Source organism: Podarcis muralis, chromosome 14, assembly GCF_964188315.1.
Source record: "Podarcis muralis chromosome 14, rPodMur119.hap1.1, whole genome shotgun sequence".
Taxonomy (NCBI): Eukaryota; Metazoa; Chordata; class Lepidosauria; order Squamata; family Lacertidae; genus Podarcis; species Podarcis muralis.
The window spans coordinates 544,162-563,914 of record NC_135668.1 but is presented as its reverse complement, the minus strand read 5'-3'; the positions used below and the strand labels follow the sequence as shown (position 1 = coordinate 563,914).

The window sequence follows — 19,753 nt, the reverse complement described above, 5'->3', positions numbered from 1 at the left end:
GAATGATGCTTTTATAGGGTTTGATAGGGGGCACTGGGGATGAACCAGAGGGGTGGGGGGGTCGCCCAAAATGAAGTTGGGAACCACTGGTTTAAAACAACTGTGCATTCATAAAATCACATCCAAAGCAAACGGTGCCTTTTAAAAGGGGAGACTGAGGATTATGAGTGGGGTACCCTCCATCTAATGGTGTTGCCTTTGCCTGCTGTCTCTCTCTGCCCCGCTCCCCCGGGCAGGTGCCTTTGCCAAGGTGAAGGAGAGCCAGAGGATGAGCGACGAGGGGAAGATGGACCAGGAGGAGGCAGACGGGATCCGCAAGCGCTGCCGCGTGGTGGGCTTTGCCTTGCAGGCGGAGATGAACCATTTCCATGAGAGGCGCATCTTGGACTTCAAGAGGATGATGCAGTCATACCTCAAGCAACAGATCATCTTCTACCAGAGAGTCAGTCAGCAGCTGGAGAAGACCTTGCGGATGTATGACAGCCTCTAGTACCTCCTGGCTCTCTTTTGCCTGGCAGGAGGATGAGCTGGGCTTGCATTTTCCTCTGTGCCTGGACAAGAGTACATCTGGGCATGAGAAGTGTGCCTTCCTACATACAGCCAGGCTTGTACTTTTAAGGGGGTTTAGGAATGGGAGGGTGAGGTGGAGGCCTCATTGCCAGGTGGACTTGGGTGCCTTCAAGGCCCCTCAGTATGCACACAATCAAAAAGGGAAGCTTGCAGCACCAGCAACCCAACTCCATGTTGTAGCTTCTCTCTTCGTCCGAACTGAACGGAGAGGCAAAACGGCATTCCAGCGAACACACCATCCTGTCTTCCTCTGCTCAGGGTTTGCTGGCTTCCCAATCTGCATTGTTTACAGAGGAAGTGAGAAAATATGTTTTGTAGACGAATTGGAAACAGGACTTTTGTCATCTTGGAGTTTATTATTTGTTTTCTGCTGCTTCTCAGGCTTGATCTTCTAGAGTTTTCTCATCCTAATTGTGCCCAGTTCCCCACTGAATTGGTGAATGAGATCAGGGTTGTTTGCTGCTTATCACAACAGTACTTTCTAGATAGGTTGTGGTGAGCTTAAATAAGTGGTTTTTTTAAAGGCAGAGGGATTGGAATGTAAATTTTGGTGCAACAGAATGGATCTTTTTGGGAAATCACACAAACACACAAGGTATCAGCACCTTTGTATTTTTTTTCTAAACTGTCCACAGAGATAACTACAGGATTATTATTTTTTGTATTCTAAAATCAAAACAATACTTGGGAACCACAATTTTTATGTTCTGCTTGGTTTGTTACTTAAAGTGTATTTTGGGGCAAAATTCAAAGGGTCCGTTGTATTGTCATTAATTAGTTTTTAAAAATGGGTGCAGGAGCTTTTGTTTATGGTGAACTGGGGCAAAGGATGGTCTGAAAAAGGTTCAGACATGTTGACATGCTGCGTTGCCTTGGCAGAGGGAGGCTGCACAGGGGGGGAATCCCATTTGACTCTTTGTACTCAGGCTAGTGATATGAAAGGGTGGGTGGCCCCTATTTCTATCCTGCTCTTCCCCCTCACTTCCCAGGAGCTGCCAGCCTGTGGCTGGAAATGCAAGCCTGGGGACAAGACTCGCTCTTGACATCTTGAAGATCATAACGCACTCCCTGAGCTTGGGATGTTGAGCCCATTCTGGACAAGCTCCTGAGGGCCACATTTCAGGGGTGGGTGGAGCCAAAGGCAACAGTGGGCAGAGGAAACATGAGGCTGGTTTCTACACACTCCTCTTTTATCCTCCACCCAAAGAAGTAAGAGGCAACATGGGAGTTCCAGGATGCAATACATGCAGGAAGGCGGCGGCGGGGGGGGGGGGGCTAAGAGAAGGGGGCGGGGCTGGGGAGAATCCCATGTGTCAGATAAGTTCCCCACCCACATCAAAGCATGCACATTGATGCACAGGGATTACATGACCCTTTGATTCCCTTCCAACTCTGTATAATTCTATGATTCTGTGAACTTTTTCAGGGTTCCTGAGAGCATGAAATGAGCTGGAGACACACAGTCTGATCTGAGCTTCAGCCGAACACCATGCATGCCTCTCCCTGCCCCCATGTCATCAATGCACATTCTACAGCTTCTAAGAGGCACTTGGACATACTGAAATGCCTTGTAATGAGAAAGGCTTTTGGTCCCTGTGGCCCAGTATTGTGGACTCTGATTGGTAGGGTCTCCATAAGGGCAGTAGCTCCGTGGTGGAGTGTCTGCCTTGCCTGTCCAAGGTGCCAGGTTCAATCTCCAGCATCTCCAGGTTGGACCAAGGATGCCTCCTGTCAGAAACCCTGGAGAGCTGCTGCCAATCAGTGTTGACAATATTGAGCTAGATAGACCAATGGCCTGACTTGGTATAAGGCCATTTCGTATATTCTCATTAAAGAGTGGTCATTTCCAGCTGTCCCACTTGAGAGCCATCTAACTCGGAGAGCCTTTGGCCTTGACAGTGCCTGGGGCTGATGGATTTGAGAGTCACAGGTTCGCTATCCAGATGTGCTTGGACTCAAATCCATCAGTCCCAGCCAGCATGACCAGGGCTGACAGGAGTTGTAATTCAGCAGTTACTGGAAGACTGCAGATTAGCCACCCCTGTTCTAACTGCAAATGATTGAACCTGGGGCTCTGCATGCAGAGCATGTGCTTTATTGCCAGGCGAGATGGTACTCCTGTAACCACCTTTTGCATTTCCTGTGGCTCACCAAGCATAGTCATGCATATTCAAGTGTGTGTTTTCTCACCCTTGCAGAAGCTGTTGCAGCATCTGAATCCTCCCCAAATGTGGATTCTGAGCAGGTGTGGTCAGTAAGAAAGTGGGAGGGGCAGAGAGGGGTGGGGGGAAAGAGGACATATTTGCAAATACTTTGGAAAGGGGAAACAGAGGCAGATAGGTATGTCTGTGTCAACCTTGATTAGCAAGCCTGGACTTGACATGAAGAGATTTCAGAACGGAAAGGATTTGGCAGCAGTGATGGGAGGCCTCCGGCCAGATAGGGGTGCCCTGCAGTCACACCCAGCCGATGAACCAGAGATTCACCTTCCTCGCTGCAGTGGATTGGGAAGCAGGTCCTTGCTGCAGGAACAATGATGTCGAAGTTAAGGAGTGTCCCTGTTTTCATTTGCAAGAAGTTGAAAGTCCGAGTCACATGGGCAGGTGGGGTGGGAGTGGGCGAATGCAGGAAAGGGAGCAACGACAGGAGCAAAGAGCTACGGGTGGAGCGTGACCTCTTGTTATTCAAAGCTACTTCACAATTGTGCCTACAAGACAGGATTCTGAGAAGAGGGGTGGATGTCCATGTCCGTAGGTATAAATTGCTTCCAGGCAGGCGCCTTTCCTTGGCTGATTGGGAGGATGTCAAAGTTAGTGGAGTTAGTTACTGTCAACACTTGCTGGCTGATAGATTGGCCTGGTGCGTGGGCTTTGTTTTCTCAGGGAAATATTGAGAATAAATTACAGCATAGAAAGGAAACCAGGCCTGGCTTTGACTTACTCCAGAGTTTCTCGCGGTACCAGAATGTTGTTTTAAGCCTTGAGTCAGTAACTCCTGCTGCTGAAAAATGCAGAGAAGCAACAAGTAATTTGCTTACCGATGTTCTTATGTCAGCATTGTGATTTCCATGTCATTTTCATAAACCAGGCAGATCCAATGTGCACCAGTTCTGCAACATGAATTTCCTGTCCCAGTCAAAATACCACACAGCCCTGGCACAGTGCTTATGCCTAGACCTCTGACGCATGAGGCCTCTGGAACAACAAGCTTCCTTCTACTTGTGCTCCTGTTTCAGATCATTTAGCCTGTTCCGAAAGAAGAGTTTCAAACTTCTGTAATCATGAGAACTAGACACTTAAGCCAGCAAACAAACCTCAGATCGTCTCACACACTTTGATTGCACACTTTGGATTCTAAGACAGTGATGGGCAGCCTCTGGCAGAGGCAGATTTAGGTTCAGTTGCACTGGGCACAGAATCTCATGGGGCCACAATTATGATGTAGAATGGAAGACTAGAGGCCGGGGTGCCAAATTTTGGCATCGCACACACGGCACCACTGAAATTTGAGACCCCGAGGTCTGCCACTGCCCATGGCTCTTTGGATGTTGCTGCAATGCAACACCCATCATCCCTCACAAATGTTCCTAGGTTGCTCTGCTACTTTTGCCTGGCATGTGGCCCCTGGAAAGTTGTCCAGAAGGCAGTGTGACCCTCAATCTGAACCCCCACCCCATCCCTGGTATAGGATGATGTTGGTCTCCAGGATCCTCAAGTCTGAGCCAGCATGGGCAATGGTCGGGAATGATGGGAGTCCAACAACACGATGGGTATACAGGGTATTCTGTGTTTTTGTTTCATATGTTTATGTTGTGAACCACCCTGTGATCTTCGGATGAAGGGCGGTATACAAATTTAATAAATAATGATGATGACATTAATGATAATATCTGGAGGGCCAGAGTTCTACTGCCCTGATCCAACCAGTCTTCCAATATAGCGTCCCTTACAGAAGTGTGTGTTTCCAGGGGGGGGTGTGGATTTCTCAGTGGATGTTTGCTAGCAGCAGCAGGGCAGGACCCTGGCAACATCCCCTTCACCTGCTGCATAACTAAGTAGCTATGAGGAACTTGACAGCTCCACCTCATATTTTAACCCTGCCACCTGGAAGGCGGGCAGCCATCTCTGATTATGTTCCCTTCCCTGTCCTCCATATCATCAGACCCAGTTTCTGACACGATGGCTGGGATTTTGAGCTGGGATTCACTAAGCTTCATTCACAGAGGTAGAACTTGCGGCCCTCTGGTGTTGTTGAGCTACAATTTCCAACAGCCCCAGCAAGTGTGACCAGTGGTCGGGGCCAATGGGAGCAACATCCAGCAACATCAGGGGGGGGGCATGCATGTTGCCCCATATATTCCAGCTCTGCTAACCCTGGAAAGAGAGAGAGAGATGCAGAGCACTGAAGCATCACCTACCCCTGACTACAACACGACAACCACTGCTGCAATTTCACCAAGCAACACCTGCTCCAGGTTGCGGTTTGCAGAGGACAAGCTTTGATGGAGTCCAGGGTAGTTTGCAGGAGAACAGGACCATGGTTAGCTCCCTGCAGAGGTGGCATCTAAGAGCAGAAGAGCAGGTGTTGCTCTGGCAATAGACTACAGGCAACTTCCCACTTACGTGGGGGTTGCGTTTCTGGCCCCCTGTGCAAAAGTGAAAGCATGTAAAGTGGGGAGCATTCTCTAAACATTCTTTAAAAGTCCTCTGCTACTCTCGTTTCAATCCATATCAAAAAATACTATATCCAAAAATATCCACAACTCAGATTGAAGCTATAGGGCTGGCCAGAGGCCGGAGGATGTGAGGGACAGTGGCTGCTTCACTAGAGGTGCCAGCTTGTGAGGGTGATGGGGGGGGGGCAATCTCTAGAATCCCAACCATGGGAACTTAGCAACTTCATTTAAGGAAAGATTAGAAAAATTAATGGAGGTGCTATTATAGGCACCTTCAAATATCTGAACAGCTGTCATATGGATGATGGAGCAGGCTTGTTTTCTGCTGCTCCGAAGAGTAGGATGGCTTCCTGACCAAACATCAGGAAGAACTCTCCTTCACTAGAGGTTTTTAAGGAGAGGTTGGATGGTCATCTGCCAGGAATTCTTTAGCTGAGATTCTTGCACTACAGGGGATTGGACTAGATGAGCCTTGGAAGTCTCTTCCAACTCCAAAGTCTGTGATTTGTTCTCCATCCTCCTAGTCCATTTTCCTTCTGTGATGTGTTTTTTTCTTGTGTGTGTTGTTAAAATTAAGCCTGAGGGTAAGGACCATTAATAATAAAGCAACGTGTAAGTTGCGGTGGGAGCATTTTGGGGCTTAAGAGTGGGATTAATAGTTGAAACAATTAATACAGAGTACAAATAAGTAAACAGTAAGGCTATCAGTGGCCTTATTACTTAGTCATTGTGGCTAAATGCTACCTCCAGATTTAAATAACATAAGCACCTAGTAATGTAAGAGGAGCCTGCTGGATCAGGCCAGTGGGACCCTTTTGGCCAACATCCTGTTCCCACAGTGGCCAACCAGATAGAATTGGAAGGGAAGCCGAGAGTCATTTTGTTCAACCCCAACTCAGAAATCTCCACGAATTTGTATAATCCTCTACTGCATTTTGTGGGAGTGAGTTCCATGGTTTAACTCTGCACTGTGCACAGATGGACTTCCTTTTATCTGTCCTGAATCTTCCAGCACTCAGAGGGAGCAGGCTCTGGATACCAGTCTGTGGGGACCTCAGGTGGAGGGGGCCGTTGCCCTGACAGGCTTCCCAGAGGCATCAGGTTAGGAAGTGGGAATGTGTTGGATTTGCTTACAGACTCCATGCTGTTGTTGTGCAAGAGGGCTTAACAACTTGTTTGTGCCACATGTTGGAACCAGACGTTCCGAGTCTGCCTGTCCTCCAGCTCCCTCCCTTCAGATCACATTCTTCCTTTCTGACCGAGTCTCAGGGAATCAAACACCCTTTCCCTCCCCTCTTGCTTGCAAGGAGAGGCAAGCAGGAGGAAGCCTATTTTCCTCCTCCTCCTGCTGCTGCTGCTGCTGCTGCTGCTAGTGAAAGAAAGTGAAGCAATAAGAGATGCAGCTCTGGAGACCTTCTCTTAAGAACCAAAGCAGAGCATCTGCTGGATCCGACCAAAGGGGTCCAGCTGGTCCAGCCTCCTGTTCTCACAGTGGCCAACCGGATGCCCCCAAGGAAACCTGCAAGCGGGATTTGAGCACAAGAGCAGCCCTCTCCCCTCCTGTGGTCTCCCTGTTGCCCCAGCTTCAAGACGTAGCGCAGACGCCGACTCACAGAGAGACTCACTGACTGGCCAATGAGCTCAAGAGCCCAGACTGCTGAGCTGATATCCCTTAATCATCTATAGAGGGCACTGGGCTGTTGCCATAGCAACTGGCTTAGTTAACATTGCACCTGCTGGCTTATCTGAGACTGGGGTGATTCGTGTCCATGAAAAAATAGCCCTATCCTCTATGTCCAGCTGCTCCTACATCTCTCTGAGATGTCTGGGATTGAATTTGTGGCCTTTGCACAAAGCAGATGCTCTGCCACTGGGCCATGGGCCTCCCCCCAAGTCTTCCTGGGAAAGGGTCACCAGTGTCCCTGCAGTTTGCGATGGCCTTCCAGTGTCATGCAGGTCACAAAGAGATGTTTCCTATTGGCATTTTTTTTTTAAAAAAAAGACCCATGAACAATGGGGTTTCACCAGCTGCTCTGCTGCCTGACCGTATTCCTCCTGGTCTCTTCCTTATCAGGTCTGGTTCCCTCCACCTTATCTGTGATGGCCTGGGAATCTGATTCAGAGGCTGAACCGGAAGAATCCCAGCCTGCACAGGAGTCCCCGCCTCCAGGGCCGGCTGAGCTGGGGGAGGGCCTTGATCCTGAAGCGCCTGCACCTGTGCCGGATCCTCAGGAGCAGGCACCAGGTGAATCAACTCTGGCTCCGGAGGCGATTGAGGACGCATTGCCTACAGGTGCGCCTCTCCCAGCCCTGTCAGGGGAAAGTGAGTCTTCCCCTGGGTCCAGTAACCCACCGGCCTCTCCTGAGCTGCAGAGGCTCAGGGCAGAGAGGCGGAAGGAACTGGTTTCTCCCAGTAGGAGTGCTCGCCTTAAGGCCAGGAGAGGCGGGTCACCTGGGGGCCAGGACCGCCCCTGGCCTCAGAGATGATAAAGGCCAGTCAGCCCGGTCCCAGGTTGCGGAAGCAACGTCGTTGAAGAGCTGTTTCAGCCAGCACCCAGTCCTGTTCCCCCAGAGTTCCTGTCCTTGCCCGGCTCCTCGCTGTGGACCCCGCTTCGCCCGTGGAGGACTGTTTGCCGACCCTCGACTCAGGTCCTGGACCTCGCCCCACGGTAACCTCCCCCCTGGACCAGCACATTATCATCAATCTTGCTTTTCTACTGCCGGAGGCTGTCGCTTTGCTGCAAGACAAGTCCCAAGCAGAGCCGGGCTTTTCCGTGGAGGTTCCTGTGGAGTCCTCGAGTGGGGAATGTGGAGCCCTCTGGACATTGTTGGACTATAACAAGGGAGGAGGGAGAAATTAAATTACGTTCACTTTTGAAAGTGAACCTGCCAAAATTGTGTTTTCCAAAACAATACGTGAACCAAAACACAACCACCCTGAGAAAGTTTCCAAATTTTGCAGTGCAGTTTTCCAGCCAAATTCTGCTGCCAAAATCCAGCTGAAAACCAGCTCAGGCCCAAGATCCCAAATGGAATGCCACCCAGACGTCGCCAGGAATGGGACACCTGCTGCCAACAGACACTGTATTTTTTGTAAGGGGAGGGGATGGGGTAATAAACGCAGAGCACTGAGCAAGCCTGCTTCCATTTAACATTCCTCCCTGTTCTTTGTGGCCTGGCTTTGAAGTATGTGTTTGATCCCCCCCCCCCCCCCGTAAGTTCATGCTGTGCTGCAATGACTAAGCAATGCAGGAAAGGAGGGAAGGAAGGAAGGGAGGGAGGGAGGGAGGGAGGGAGGGGTGGTGGTTGCATCTTACGGCATTTTTCAGCAATTGTGCTTTATGGAAAAATGGGTTATGCCTACATGGCTGGGTTCAGGAGCTTTGCAGTCCTTGGATTCCACACTGCATTTGGGAAGGAGTTAGTAATTTCTTGCATCATGATCTCCAGGTCCCAGTATAGCCTTATGAGGCTTTGCCCTCGGGTGGGAAAAATATTGTGCCTGGGAAAGGGAAGTGGGAGTCAACAGACACTCAAGGAATAGTTTCGGAGAAAAGGCTTTTATTTCTAACATCCATGAACTGGTAGAAGGAGCAAGTGTGATAAGTCACAAAAAGCATGCTCGAGTTCACAATCATGTGCACAAACATATATACCCTTCCAGTTCCCTCCTCCTTTCTCCTCCTTCTTCCAGAGTCCTGCCCCATGTTGAGGTTCCTGAGCATGTACAGAAAGCTGTCTTGGGACCATTTTTGGATTCTTCCCAGAAAGGGGGTGAAGGGGTTTCAGTGTGTTCAGATGTTTCAATCTCTTGTTCTGGTATGGTTCCCGGACAGAAAGCAAGTTGCAATGTGGTTCTTTAGCAAGGCCAGAAGGCATGAGAAAGGCCTGGGAAACAATGGACTGTTCTCTACCTTTGTTACAGCAGAGCGGAATGTTTCTGATGCTTAGCTGCTGAGAAAATGATTTTGAAAAGCTTTGAGAAGCTTTGAGCCTGCTTTGGTGGGGGGTGTGTGACTTCGAGCCTAGGTGAGGTCACCTGTCCTCACCTTCCTTCACCAGAAGTGAGCTAAACTGAAAGGCAAACTAAAGGCTATTTTTGTTTGCACCACTCTAATTTTTAACCCTGGAACTTTCTCTCCCACCCCCCCACCCCACCTTCCTTCTCCGGTAACAGACGTAATGGGTCTGTTAATAATTCAATAAAGCTGACATAGCAGGAGAGAGCTGAAAAGTCCCCATGGCTTTGTGGGACTGTTCAGGGAGGCAAGAGAGGATATATTGTTTAATGATATCCTTCCAAACTTGTGTTAGCTAGTTCTATATCTTAGCAGAGTTTAAACATCCCCCCTTTTTAAATTTGCACAGCAGTTAGCTTGTTGCAGGCTCGTCTGAGCCTCTCTAAATAAGATTCCTTGTAAGATCCCTTCTTGTCCCTCTTAAAAAGAATAGACACAACAATCTTATTAAAGTCAATATAAAAGTAGTTTACTCACATTCATTCAGTTCACAGTTGGATCCCAGAAGGCAGACTTAGGTTACAAAACTATATACACATGTGGAACTAACCCAAAAGGGAGTTAATTCCTGAGTGACTGCAAACAGGCAGTCACTTCTGCTCACATATAGAGAGAAACAAAACTGAGAAGAAGAGAGCAAGAGAAGAACGTGTGCTCCTTCTTGCCCAGATTAGGCCACACCTACTCTCTGGTCACATGCAGAGGAAGTTTGTCCCAGCAAGAAGTTTTCTCCTGGCTGGTACAAAGCATCTCCTAGCATGTCCATTCTAGGAATGTTGTACTTGACTGCTGTGTGTTTCACATCCCACAGGCTTGCGAAGAGACCCTCCACAGAGCCTGAAGAGGATGTCAATGAGCCCAAAGTCCAGAAATAAAGTTTTTAAAAGCTGTAAAAAAGAAAAGATTTCAAGGGCTCCAAAATGAGAGTTCTCGCTGCTGCTCCGCTACCCCCCCCCAACAACTGCTGTTGGGTGGGAAGCTGTATCACAGGGGGCTCCCCACTTATGTGCATTTCGCTTATGCTTGCGGGGCCCCAGAACACAACCCCCGCATAAGTGGGGAGTCAACTGTATTTCAATAACCGTTGAACCTGCTCTATCGGAGGATTATTGCTTCCTTGAACAAACAAGGGTTTTTAAAAGTGACTCCTTGGGTCAGCGTATAAGGGGCAATATAACAAATAAAGAAAAATATCTTCCACCTGCAATTGTGCACATATGCATAATCTATCTGCATTTGGTATCCTGTTTGGCATTGCTTGACATCACAACTCAATGAAGGCAGATCTTATTGCTACTGACATTTTAATTGCAAACATTAATATTGTGCAGCTTGAATCAACTGAATGCATAAAACTGACTCTTTTTGGAAGGAAACATTGTCTGAACCCATTAGCTATTATTCAAAATTTTACTTGCAGAATTTTCTTCAAAACAGAACAAAAACATCAAATATGCATCCACATAATTCCATAATACATGTGCTTATCTTAGAAATAACTTTAAAAAGGACTGTGATCAAAATTCGGTCTCTCTCCGATTCCAGCCTCCATTGCAGCCTAAGGCTGTGTGATCCTGAAGAGCTTCATTATATCTCTGCTTCCACAGAGCCTGGGAAAAAAGACTCCAGCTACGACCCTTCCAAGATGGTGATTTGCAATTCAGCAACCTCTCATTCGATCTAAAGTTAAATACCTCATCAGAGAACAATAACAGTTAGTGATGAACCCATCAAGCAGCTCAGCAAGCTCTTTTGCTCTTCTTTAGCTTTAACGGAGTCTTCTAGTTAAATACACACAGGCATTCTCCATTTCAGTGTGAATTAAACAATTATACTTAACCATTGAGACAAGTAGCTGACTCTAAAATGCTCTGTTTTCAGTACAGTGGTACCTCGGGTTAAGTACTTAATTCGTTCCGGAGGTCTGTTCTTAACCTGAAACTGTTCTTAACCTGAAGCACCACTTTAGCTAATGGGGCCTCCTGCTGCCGCTGTGCCGCTGCTGCACAATTTCTGTTCTCATCCTGAAGCAAAGTTCTTAACCCGAGGTACTGTTTCTGGGTTAGTGGAGTCTGCAACCTGAACCGTATGTAACCTGAAGCGTATGTAACCTGAGGTACCACAGTAAAGGGAAATGCAGGACACATTTAGATGATTTAATCACTTGTAAGTCCAGATCAAGGGAGTTGTAGACCCACCCGCTTTCTCACCCTTGAGATGCAGCCATCATCTCCACAGACCAAAGGGTTTGAAGCTTTGTGTATTCTAATGGTTTCCTTTTTGAGGAGGTGGGGGAATGTTGCCTCAAATGCATCTTACAGCTCTGCATCCAGCCTTGCTTGTGGGTTTCCTATTGGGGCATCTGGTTGTCCACTGTGAGCCAGATGAGCCCTTGAGCAGATCCTGAAGATCTCTTTTTAGGTTTTTAAGTCCATATATCAAGTCAGCTGGTTTATAGAACTGTAGTCTCACCCCTTGACCCCATCAAGCCCTATTTATCTCTTCTAGACAAGGGATCTGTAAACGGTGTTTCCGTGCGCTCTGGCACTCATCACGGCCCTCCCCGTGCTAGTAGTGGTTTAGTCATTCTGACCACATGACCTGGAAAGCTGTCTGTGGACAAACGATGGCTCCCTTGGCCTGAAAGCAAGGTGAACTCCATACCCCATAGTCACCTTTGACTGGACTTAACCGTTCAGGGGTCCTTTACATTTACCTTTACCTGTGACAAAAGTGCAAAACATGTTCCTCAGAGACAGGCTAAGACATTGCTGTATTTTAGATGGCTATTGTTATTTTTATTGTGATTGTGATTGATTGATTGATTGATTGATTGATTAAATTTATTAGTCACTTTTTGCCACTGGAACTCAAAATGACTTACAATATTTTAAGAAAGAAAACAAACACATACATTAAGACAAGCCAACAACAGCAACAACCACTAAATTAAAACATCCCCCCCATGCAAAAATGCCATCAATAGTTAAAAGCCAAAAGGTCTGATTAAAATGGAATCCTTTTGCCTGGTGCCTAGAGATATGTAATGATGGTGCCAAGTGAGATTGCTCAGGGAGAGCGTTCCACAAGTGGGAAGCCACCCACTCTTGTGTTGCTACCATCCAGACCTCCCAAGGAGGGGACACACAAAGAAGGTGCTCAGATAATGATGGCAGCTCCAGGTTGTTACATATGGGGAGAGGCGGTCCTTGAGCTATGGGGGTCTTGAGCTGCATAAGATTTTATAGGTCAAAACCTGCACTCTGAATTGGGTCCAGAACCTAACTGGTAGCCAGTGCAGTGATGTAACCTGCTCTGGGACCTTAGCGTCCAGAGTCTTGGGTCTTTTAAAATTATTTTGTAAATAAGTGGGAATTCAAGTGAGCGTCCCTAGAAAGCTGTCTAACCAAGACAGACCATTGGTCCATCAAACTCCTTATTGCCTGCAATGGCTGGTCGGGCCTCTCCAGGGTTTCCTACTGGAATCACAGAGACCTTGGAAATCATCCAGTGTAACCCTCTTCTCACTGCAGGATCTGCAATACAGGATGCAACTACAGCATCCCTGACAGGTGGCTGTCCAGCCCCTGCGTAAATAGGTCTAACAATGGAAATCCCAACACCTCTTGAGGCATTTGCTGTGTTTTTTAATAGCTCCCACCATTTGGAAGCTCCTCTGAATACTGAGCTGAAATCTCCACCTCTGAAATTCCCATCAATTGGCTCTTTCCTTCACCTCTGGAGCAACAGGGAACAAGCCTGCTCCATCATTTGCAGGAAAAACCTTCCACATGTTCCCACCGTCTTTACCCACTGATGCTGGAAATCGACTCCCACTGTCTGCATGCAAAGTATTGCATTGAGCTGCAGGACAGGTAGAAAATCCAACAGGGAAAGTGGATCCAAAGGTATAGTGAGGATGGACAAGCCATGCTCCCCCAACAGCTTCCGTTGCCCAAATCCAGCACATGCTCTTGCCCTGTAGAACCCAGACTACGTTTGCCCCAATACTTTAGACCTATTTCAACCTCTTTTGCATCTTGTTCTAACTATAGGGAAAATGTGCAAGAAATTGTGTGTGCTCCCAGGAGTCCAAGGAGGAAGCCAGCAAAACTCTGGGGAAATGGCACCTAGACAAAAACCAGGGGCACCAGGTGACAAAAATCACTCTGCTCTCTTCCCATGCCTTTATCAGCAGAAATCAGCTGGTGGAATTTTTCACCATGGAGAGATGAAGTTTATTTCAGGGAGGGGAACCTGTGGTCCTGCGGATGCTGCTGGATTCTGTCAGCTCCAGTTCCTGGTCAAGGATTATGGGAGTTGTAGTCCAGCAATATCTGGAGGGCCTCACCTTCCTCCACACTGTTCTATCATTTTGTCAGCTGGCCAATTTCTCCCTAGAAACAGAAGAGCTGAAAAGACCCAAAGGCTGTGAGGCAGGTTAGGCTGAGAGACGCCAGATACACTTTGGTTACCCCATGAGCTTCAAGGCTGAGCGAGAACTTGGACCTGGGTCAATCCAGTCCTGGACTGATGCTGCAGCCACTACTCCAAGACATGGGTGAGGAAGTACTACTAGAACCTAAATACCATTTTAAAAAATCATCACAACAACCCTGTGAGGTAGGCTAGGCTGAGTGAGAGAGGGACTGGCCCTCATTGGTCTCTGAGCTTTGGGACCGAATGGGGTTTTGTAATCCCATAATACATAAACTTCTAAGAGACTGCCTATGGTTCCCTGAGCCAAACTGGCTCCTTCCTTGTGATGATGAAGAGAGGCCCCTGACTCGTAGCAACACATCAATCTTGCACTGCCTCCTATTTAAAAATAGTCTTTTACATTCCAAATTTAGGACCTGGAGAAAGAGTTTGGTCAATTGGCCTCCAAAGAGCCAGCAGTTGGCCAGCAACTAAGTGGGGCAGTGATGGGGCAGAGAGGCAGACAAAAAGGAAAAAGCAAAGACCTCCTATGTGTGCCCCCCCCCCACAGTAGAGCTTTTGCGGCTTGAGGTGGGGTGGAGACAGAACAATTCCTCCTGCACAGATGGTTGCTGCAACCCTGCTCACACGCTGCCCTGCGTGCAACTCCCTGCCTGCCCCCCTGCAATGGATGATCTTGGCATTTCATCACATTCCTTCAGGAGCCGAGAGCCACTGGTCCAAAGCCTCTGGGAGTCAAGACAGCAAGTTTTCTCTGGCATTTAGCAGCTGCATTTATTAAACCCTGCGGCTGCTCTTGGAGAAAGTGAGAGAATATCCCTCAGAAATATCCCCCTCCTGAACTCTTGAATGGTCCTCATCAGGCCTGGACAACCTCTGCTCCAGTAAAAATGGGTAAAAGCCCAACATGTCTGGCTTGATAAATTTCTCCTTTAAACAGTCGTGGCTCCATCCCAAAGAATTCCAAGAGCTGTAGTTTGCCAAGGGTGCTGAATCCCACCCCCTGCCCAGAGCTACAATGCTCAGAGTTCCAAGGTAAGAGGGATTGGCTGTTATGTGACACTTCATTTTATGTGACACTTCAGTGTGTACCCAGAACAGAATCTCTAAGACCGTTGGTTTTCAATCTGTTTGCCATGGCACCCTGAGGTCAGTTGAGGAATGTTCAGGGAAGCCCTGGGGGACTGTCCTCTCCTTACCTTGCAGCCCATTAGTTTCCCAAAATAAAACAGGAGCAAAAAAAAGTGGGGAAACACTTTTGCACGACTGCTTATCTTCTTAAAATCTCCCCCCCCCAACAAAAATCCTTCCCAGCTTCAGCAACTAACAGTTCCCTAGTTTTACATAAAGGGCTTGATAAATGCAAGAAAAAAGCAAAGTAGCTTGATGGTGCATGGGCCTGGATATGTGTGTGTTCTATAGGGAGGGATTTAAAAATACTGTAACCCTGAAAGTGGGGAGTGTCTGCTGTATTTCTCTCTCCTTCTACCCTCAACATCCTTCCCCCCCCTCTTCCTGTCTCCCTCCCCCCCCCCCCGGCAACCCCCCTCCTTTTTGACAGCCACCCAGCTTTTTGAGGACAGGGAGAATGTTGCAGGAAAGGACCGTGTCTGCATGTGTGTCCTGTGCTGTGTGTTTCTCGCTTTCCTTCCCCACAATGACAAAATATTTCTGCTTTTAATCGTAATCTTGTTTTGCCCTCTCCTCATTAATTTCAGGAAAGGCAGGCTGGGGCTGCCAGCTGGAGTGCGTCAGCTCGGCCCTGCAGAGCAGTGGCATTGCTTGGGCTCCCATAGGAATGTGTGCTCCCACTTGCACGTGCACCAAAAACTGCACCAAAAGGGGGGGGGGCGCAGAACGGGCAAATCCCCACTTATGCATGTCTTGTAACGGAACCTCAGCGAAAGTGGCTTTCACAGGGGAGCCGCAGAAAGAATGTGGTTGGAGCTATGGACTCATAAAGGTTGAAAACCACTGCCTAAGACAGTAGGATGGTGTCTTGTATGCCTCATTCTGGCAACTCCTGCAGCCAAGCTGATGCCAAATGCCTTTTTCCCTGTGGACCACATCAGTGAGGCTGACAGGAGGATCTTTTTGTCTGGGCAGCCCACAACCCCCAGACACATTGCCCAGGCTCATGTCCCAAGGAGGTCACTTTGGGACTGCAAACACAGCAAAAACAATGCAGGAGGCAGCATGCGAGTTATAAGCTCCATGTGATTGGCCTAAGGTATGAGCACTACAGGTTGCCTCCGTTGGTGGGAGAGATTATTGTGTCTCACTGGCCTGCCTTAAAGTGGGCAGCCCCCAGCCAGTGGAGTGCCAGCCCCCCATGGTCTGCCTGCTTCTGTGTGTGTGCCAATTTTGTTCTCAGCCCAAAGAACGCACATGGCAGATATTGTCACAGGGTTAGAATGGGACCTTGGAGGTCTTGAGGGCCATCTCTTAGCAGGTGGTTGTGCAGACTTTGCTGAAAGCGCTCCCGTGACTTGCCATGTCTGAAGCTAGTGCATAATAGAATAATAGAACTGAAGAGTTGGAAGGGGGGAGCCAAAGTGTCATCTAGACCAACCTACTGCAATGCAGGAATCACAACCACCTCCAGCACATTTCCTTCTGAAGAAGGCCTCTTAAATATCTCACTTGGATGAGATATAGTGGCTCAGGGGTTGGACACTGCATGCAGAAGATGCCAGGGTAGCCCTTGGTAGCCCCAGAGAGCTGCTGCCAGGCAGTGTAGACAATACTGAGCCGGATGGGCCAGTCATTTGACTCAGTAAAGCATCCTCCTATGTATGAGCAGGATAGTGACTCTCAGTCATCAGCTTTCTCTGCACCCAGGTGCCTGGAAGAAACACATTATTCTGCTTTTTCCAGAAAAGGAGCAAAGCACAGCAAGCTTGGCACAGGAAACCGGGGTGGTGCTGGCCCATGATGCCAAGTTGCACAAAGGATGTGCAGAGTGCCTTGGGCAGGGCTGAACAAAGACATTTTGGAAGCTGCAGTGAACCACAAAATGGCACCCCCCCCTTCCCTACCAGGGAAGAAGAAGAGAGTGAAGATCTATATCAGAAAGGAGCAACGTAATATCTACATCAGGACCTGCTGCCCCTGTGGATCCTGCTGCCGGCCCTGGCCTTTGGGCAAACGAAGGTGGCGGGTGGCTGGGATCTCATGGGCATTGCAGTGCACTCTGCTGCCCTGAACACATAAGACCCCCACCTACCCTAAGTTTGAAAAACACCCCTACAGAAGATTCTTCAGTTTCCTTTCGTGTGCAAATCAGAGAGGATTACTGGTATCTAGAGCCGCTGGATGGTCCCTAAGGAATCGCTGATATCCTGCTGTTGCCTCCAGGATTCATTTATCCTCAAGACATAGCTCAGTCAGTAGAGCAAGAGACTCTTAATCTCAGGGTCATGGGTTTGAGCCCCACATTGGGAGAAAGATTCCTGCATTTCAGGGGGTTGGACTAGATGACCCTTGTGGTCCTTTCCAACTTTACAGTTCTATGATTCTAAGGGAGTCACGCCTCAGGGGTGGTGGTGAGGCTTAGTGGGGGGAGCCTCAGTGCTCAGAGATTGTTTTATAGAGAAATCTGGGGGCCCAACATTGCTATCATGTGAGGAATTTTAAGATCCTGGATAATTTAGTGTTTTGTCAGTGAAGTGTGTGAGAAGACACCTTTGAGGTTTGCATTTGCAGAATGTCTTGTTTTGCAAGTGCAAAAGGGTACAAAAAGCTGCAAAAAGAGGACTGATTCTTTTGTTTCAATGGTCATGTTAATTGTATTGGTGCAGGAGAAATATAAATATATATAAAAGGATAATTCTTGGATGCCAAGATCCATGTTTGGGGTAAGTACTCTAGGGAGAGAATCCCAGCAGAGATTTAAAATCACAAAACATGCAGCAAAGTAAATCACTGGAATATAGACTGCTAGACCTTTAAAATATGCCCTTGTTCTTGTTCTTGCCGGCTAAATATTATAAAATTTTAGAGGATCAATGTTATGTGAGATCACGAACAGCATTTTGCGAGGAGGGAAGATACCAGGTACCTGGAAAGAGGCTCAAATTACGATGATACCTAAACCCGACACTGACAGTTTGAACATAAAAAATTACAGACCTACATCATTACTAAACAACGACTACAATTTTTTTGCAGAAGTATTGGCAAATAGACTTAAAAAATGTTTAACAAATTTTATACATAAAGATCAAGCAGGATTCCTCCCGAACAGACAACTTAAGGATAACGTAAGACACATTATAAATATTATTGAGTATTTGGAATATAAGAATGAAATACCAGCAGCGCTAATCTTTATCAATGCTGAAAAAGCATTCAATAATGTATCATGGCAGTTCCTATTAAAATGCATGGAGAAGGCGGGGCTAGAAGGTGCATTCATGGAGGGAATAAGAGCGATCTACTCGAACCAAACGGCCAAATTGATAGCCTAATGGATTCATTCAAAATTGAGAAGGGAACAAGACAGGGATGCCCTCTATATCCTCTTTTATTCATAATGGTGTTGGAAGTAATTGCGAACAAAATAAGAGCAACATCAGAAATACGAGGAATTAAAGTTGGTGTTAAGGAATACAAACTGAAAGCGTACGCAGATGATTTGGTGTTATCATTAGAAGAACCGAATTGAATTGAACCAAACTGAATTACAGACTGGGATCAAAGCAACTAAAAAAGTAAAATACCTCAGAATTTGGCTAACAATGAAGAATATAAATTTAATGGAAGACAACTACGCAAACACATGGAAAGAAATAAGGAAGGACCTGGATACCTGGAACAGAATAAAACTCTCTTGGTCAGGAAGAATGGCGGCAATTAAGATGAGCTTATTACCAAAATTGCTGTTCTTATTTCAAAATATACCGATAATCAGGGGAACCTCAGTATTTAAAGATTGGCAGAAAGTACTCTCTAAATTTATTTGGCAAGGAAAAAGGCCAAGAATTAGATTCAAATTACTCACAGATCAAAGAGATAGGGGAGGATTTGCGGTTCCAAATTTGAAGCTGTATTATGAAGCCTCATGCCTTTGCTGGGTTAAAGATTGGATTGTCATCAAAAACACAGATCTGTTAGATTTAGAAGGCTTCAATATAAGATTTGGTTGGCACGCTTATTTGTGGCGTAATAAGGAAAAGGTCCACAAAGGATTTTCTAATCATATTATTAGAGGGCCACTGTTGGAAGTATGGGAGAGAAACAAAAAACTATTGGAAAGAAATACCCCTTGGTGGTTATCACCAATCGACATCTTAACAATAAAAAAAATAAATATTGAAGGAGAAAGATGGACTTATGAAGATTTGCTAGTAAAAACAGAAAATGGATGGAAGATTAGGCCATATGAAGAGATAAAAAATAAACTGACAGGATGGATCCAATTTCATCAAATCAATGCTATGTGGACTGAAGATAAAAAGAATGGGATGAACGAAAAAAAATCCAGATTCCAGGTAGAAATATTAGAAAACAAATCAAAACTCCTATCAAAAATGTACAGCCAGTTGCTTGAATGGGACACCAAAGATGAAGAAATAAAAGAAGTAATGGTGAAATGGGCGATAGACTTTGGATACAACATAGAGTTTGATAAGTGGAAGAAACTTTGGAATAAAGGTAGGAAATTCTCGGCATGTACAACACTTAGAGAGAACATGGATAAAATGATGTACAGGTGGTACATCACGCCTGTAAAATTAGAAAAAATGTACAAAACCGGAGACAAATCATGCTGGAAATGTAAGATTAAAGAAGGCCATTTTTACCACATGTGGTGGTCTTGTGAGGTAATTAGAAAGTTTTGGGAATCTATTTACAATGAACTAAAAAAAATATTTAACTATACCTTCACAAAAAAAACCGAGGCCTTCCTTCTGGGGATAATTGGAGAAGAAATTAAAAAGGAAGACCAAACACTTTTCCAATATGCAACAGTGGCTGCTAGAACACTAATAGCACAAAACTGGAAGACATCAAAAATCCCAACTATAAATGAGTGGCAATCTAAATT

The 19,753-nt window shown here is 46.7% G+C and overlaps 1 protein-coding gene across 5 annotated transcripts in view; it reads left to right on the top strand.

Annotated features, from left to right (window-relative positions):
• The window catches only part of SNX33 (sorting nexin 33), a 132,891-nt gene that overhangs the window by 47,920 nt on the left and 65,218 nt on the right, over positions 1-19,753 (top strand). For 2 of the 5 annotated variants that reach the window (XM_028705953.2, XM_028705952.2), the window contains one exon: positions 237-1,322. The exons of 1 other annotated variant lie outside the window; for it this stretch is intronic. In XM_028705953.2, the coding sequence (XP_028561786.1) occupies positions 237-372 (136 nt within the window). In that variant the 3' untranslated portion in view covers positions 373-1,322. Of the gene's footprint in view, positions 1-236; positions 1,323-7,319; positions 8,398-10,075; positions 12,128-19,753 lie in introns of those variants that run through there. 2 more of the 5 variants (XM_077918578.1, XM_077918576.1) reach the window with 2 other exon arrangements.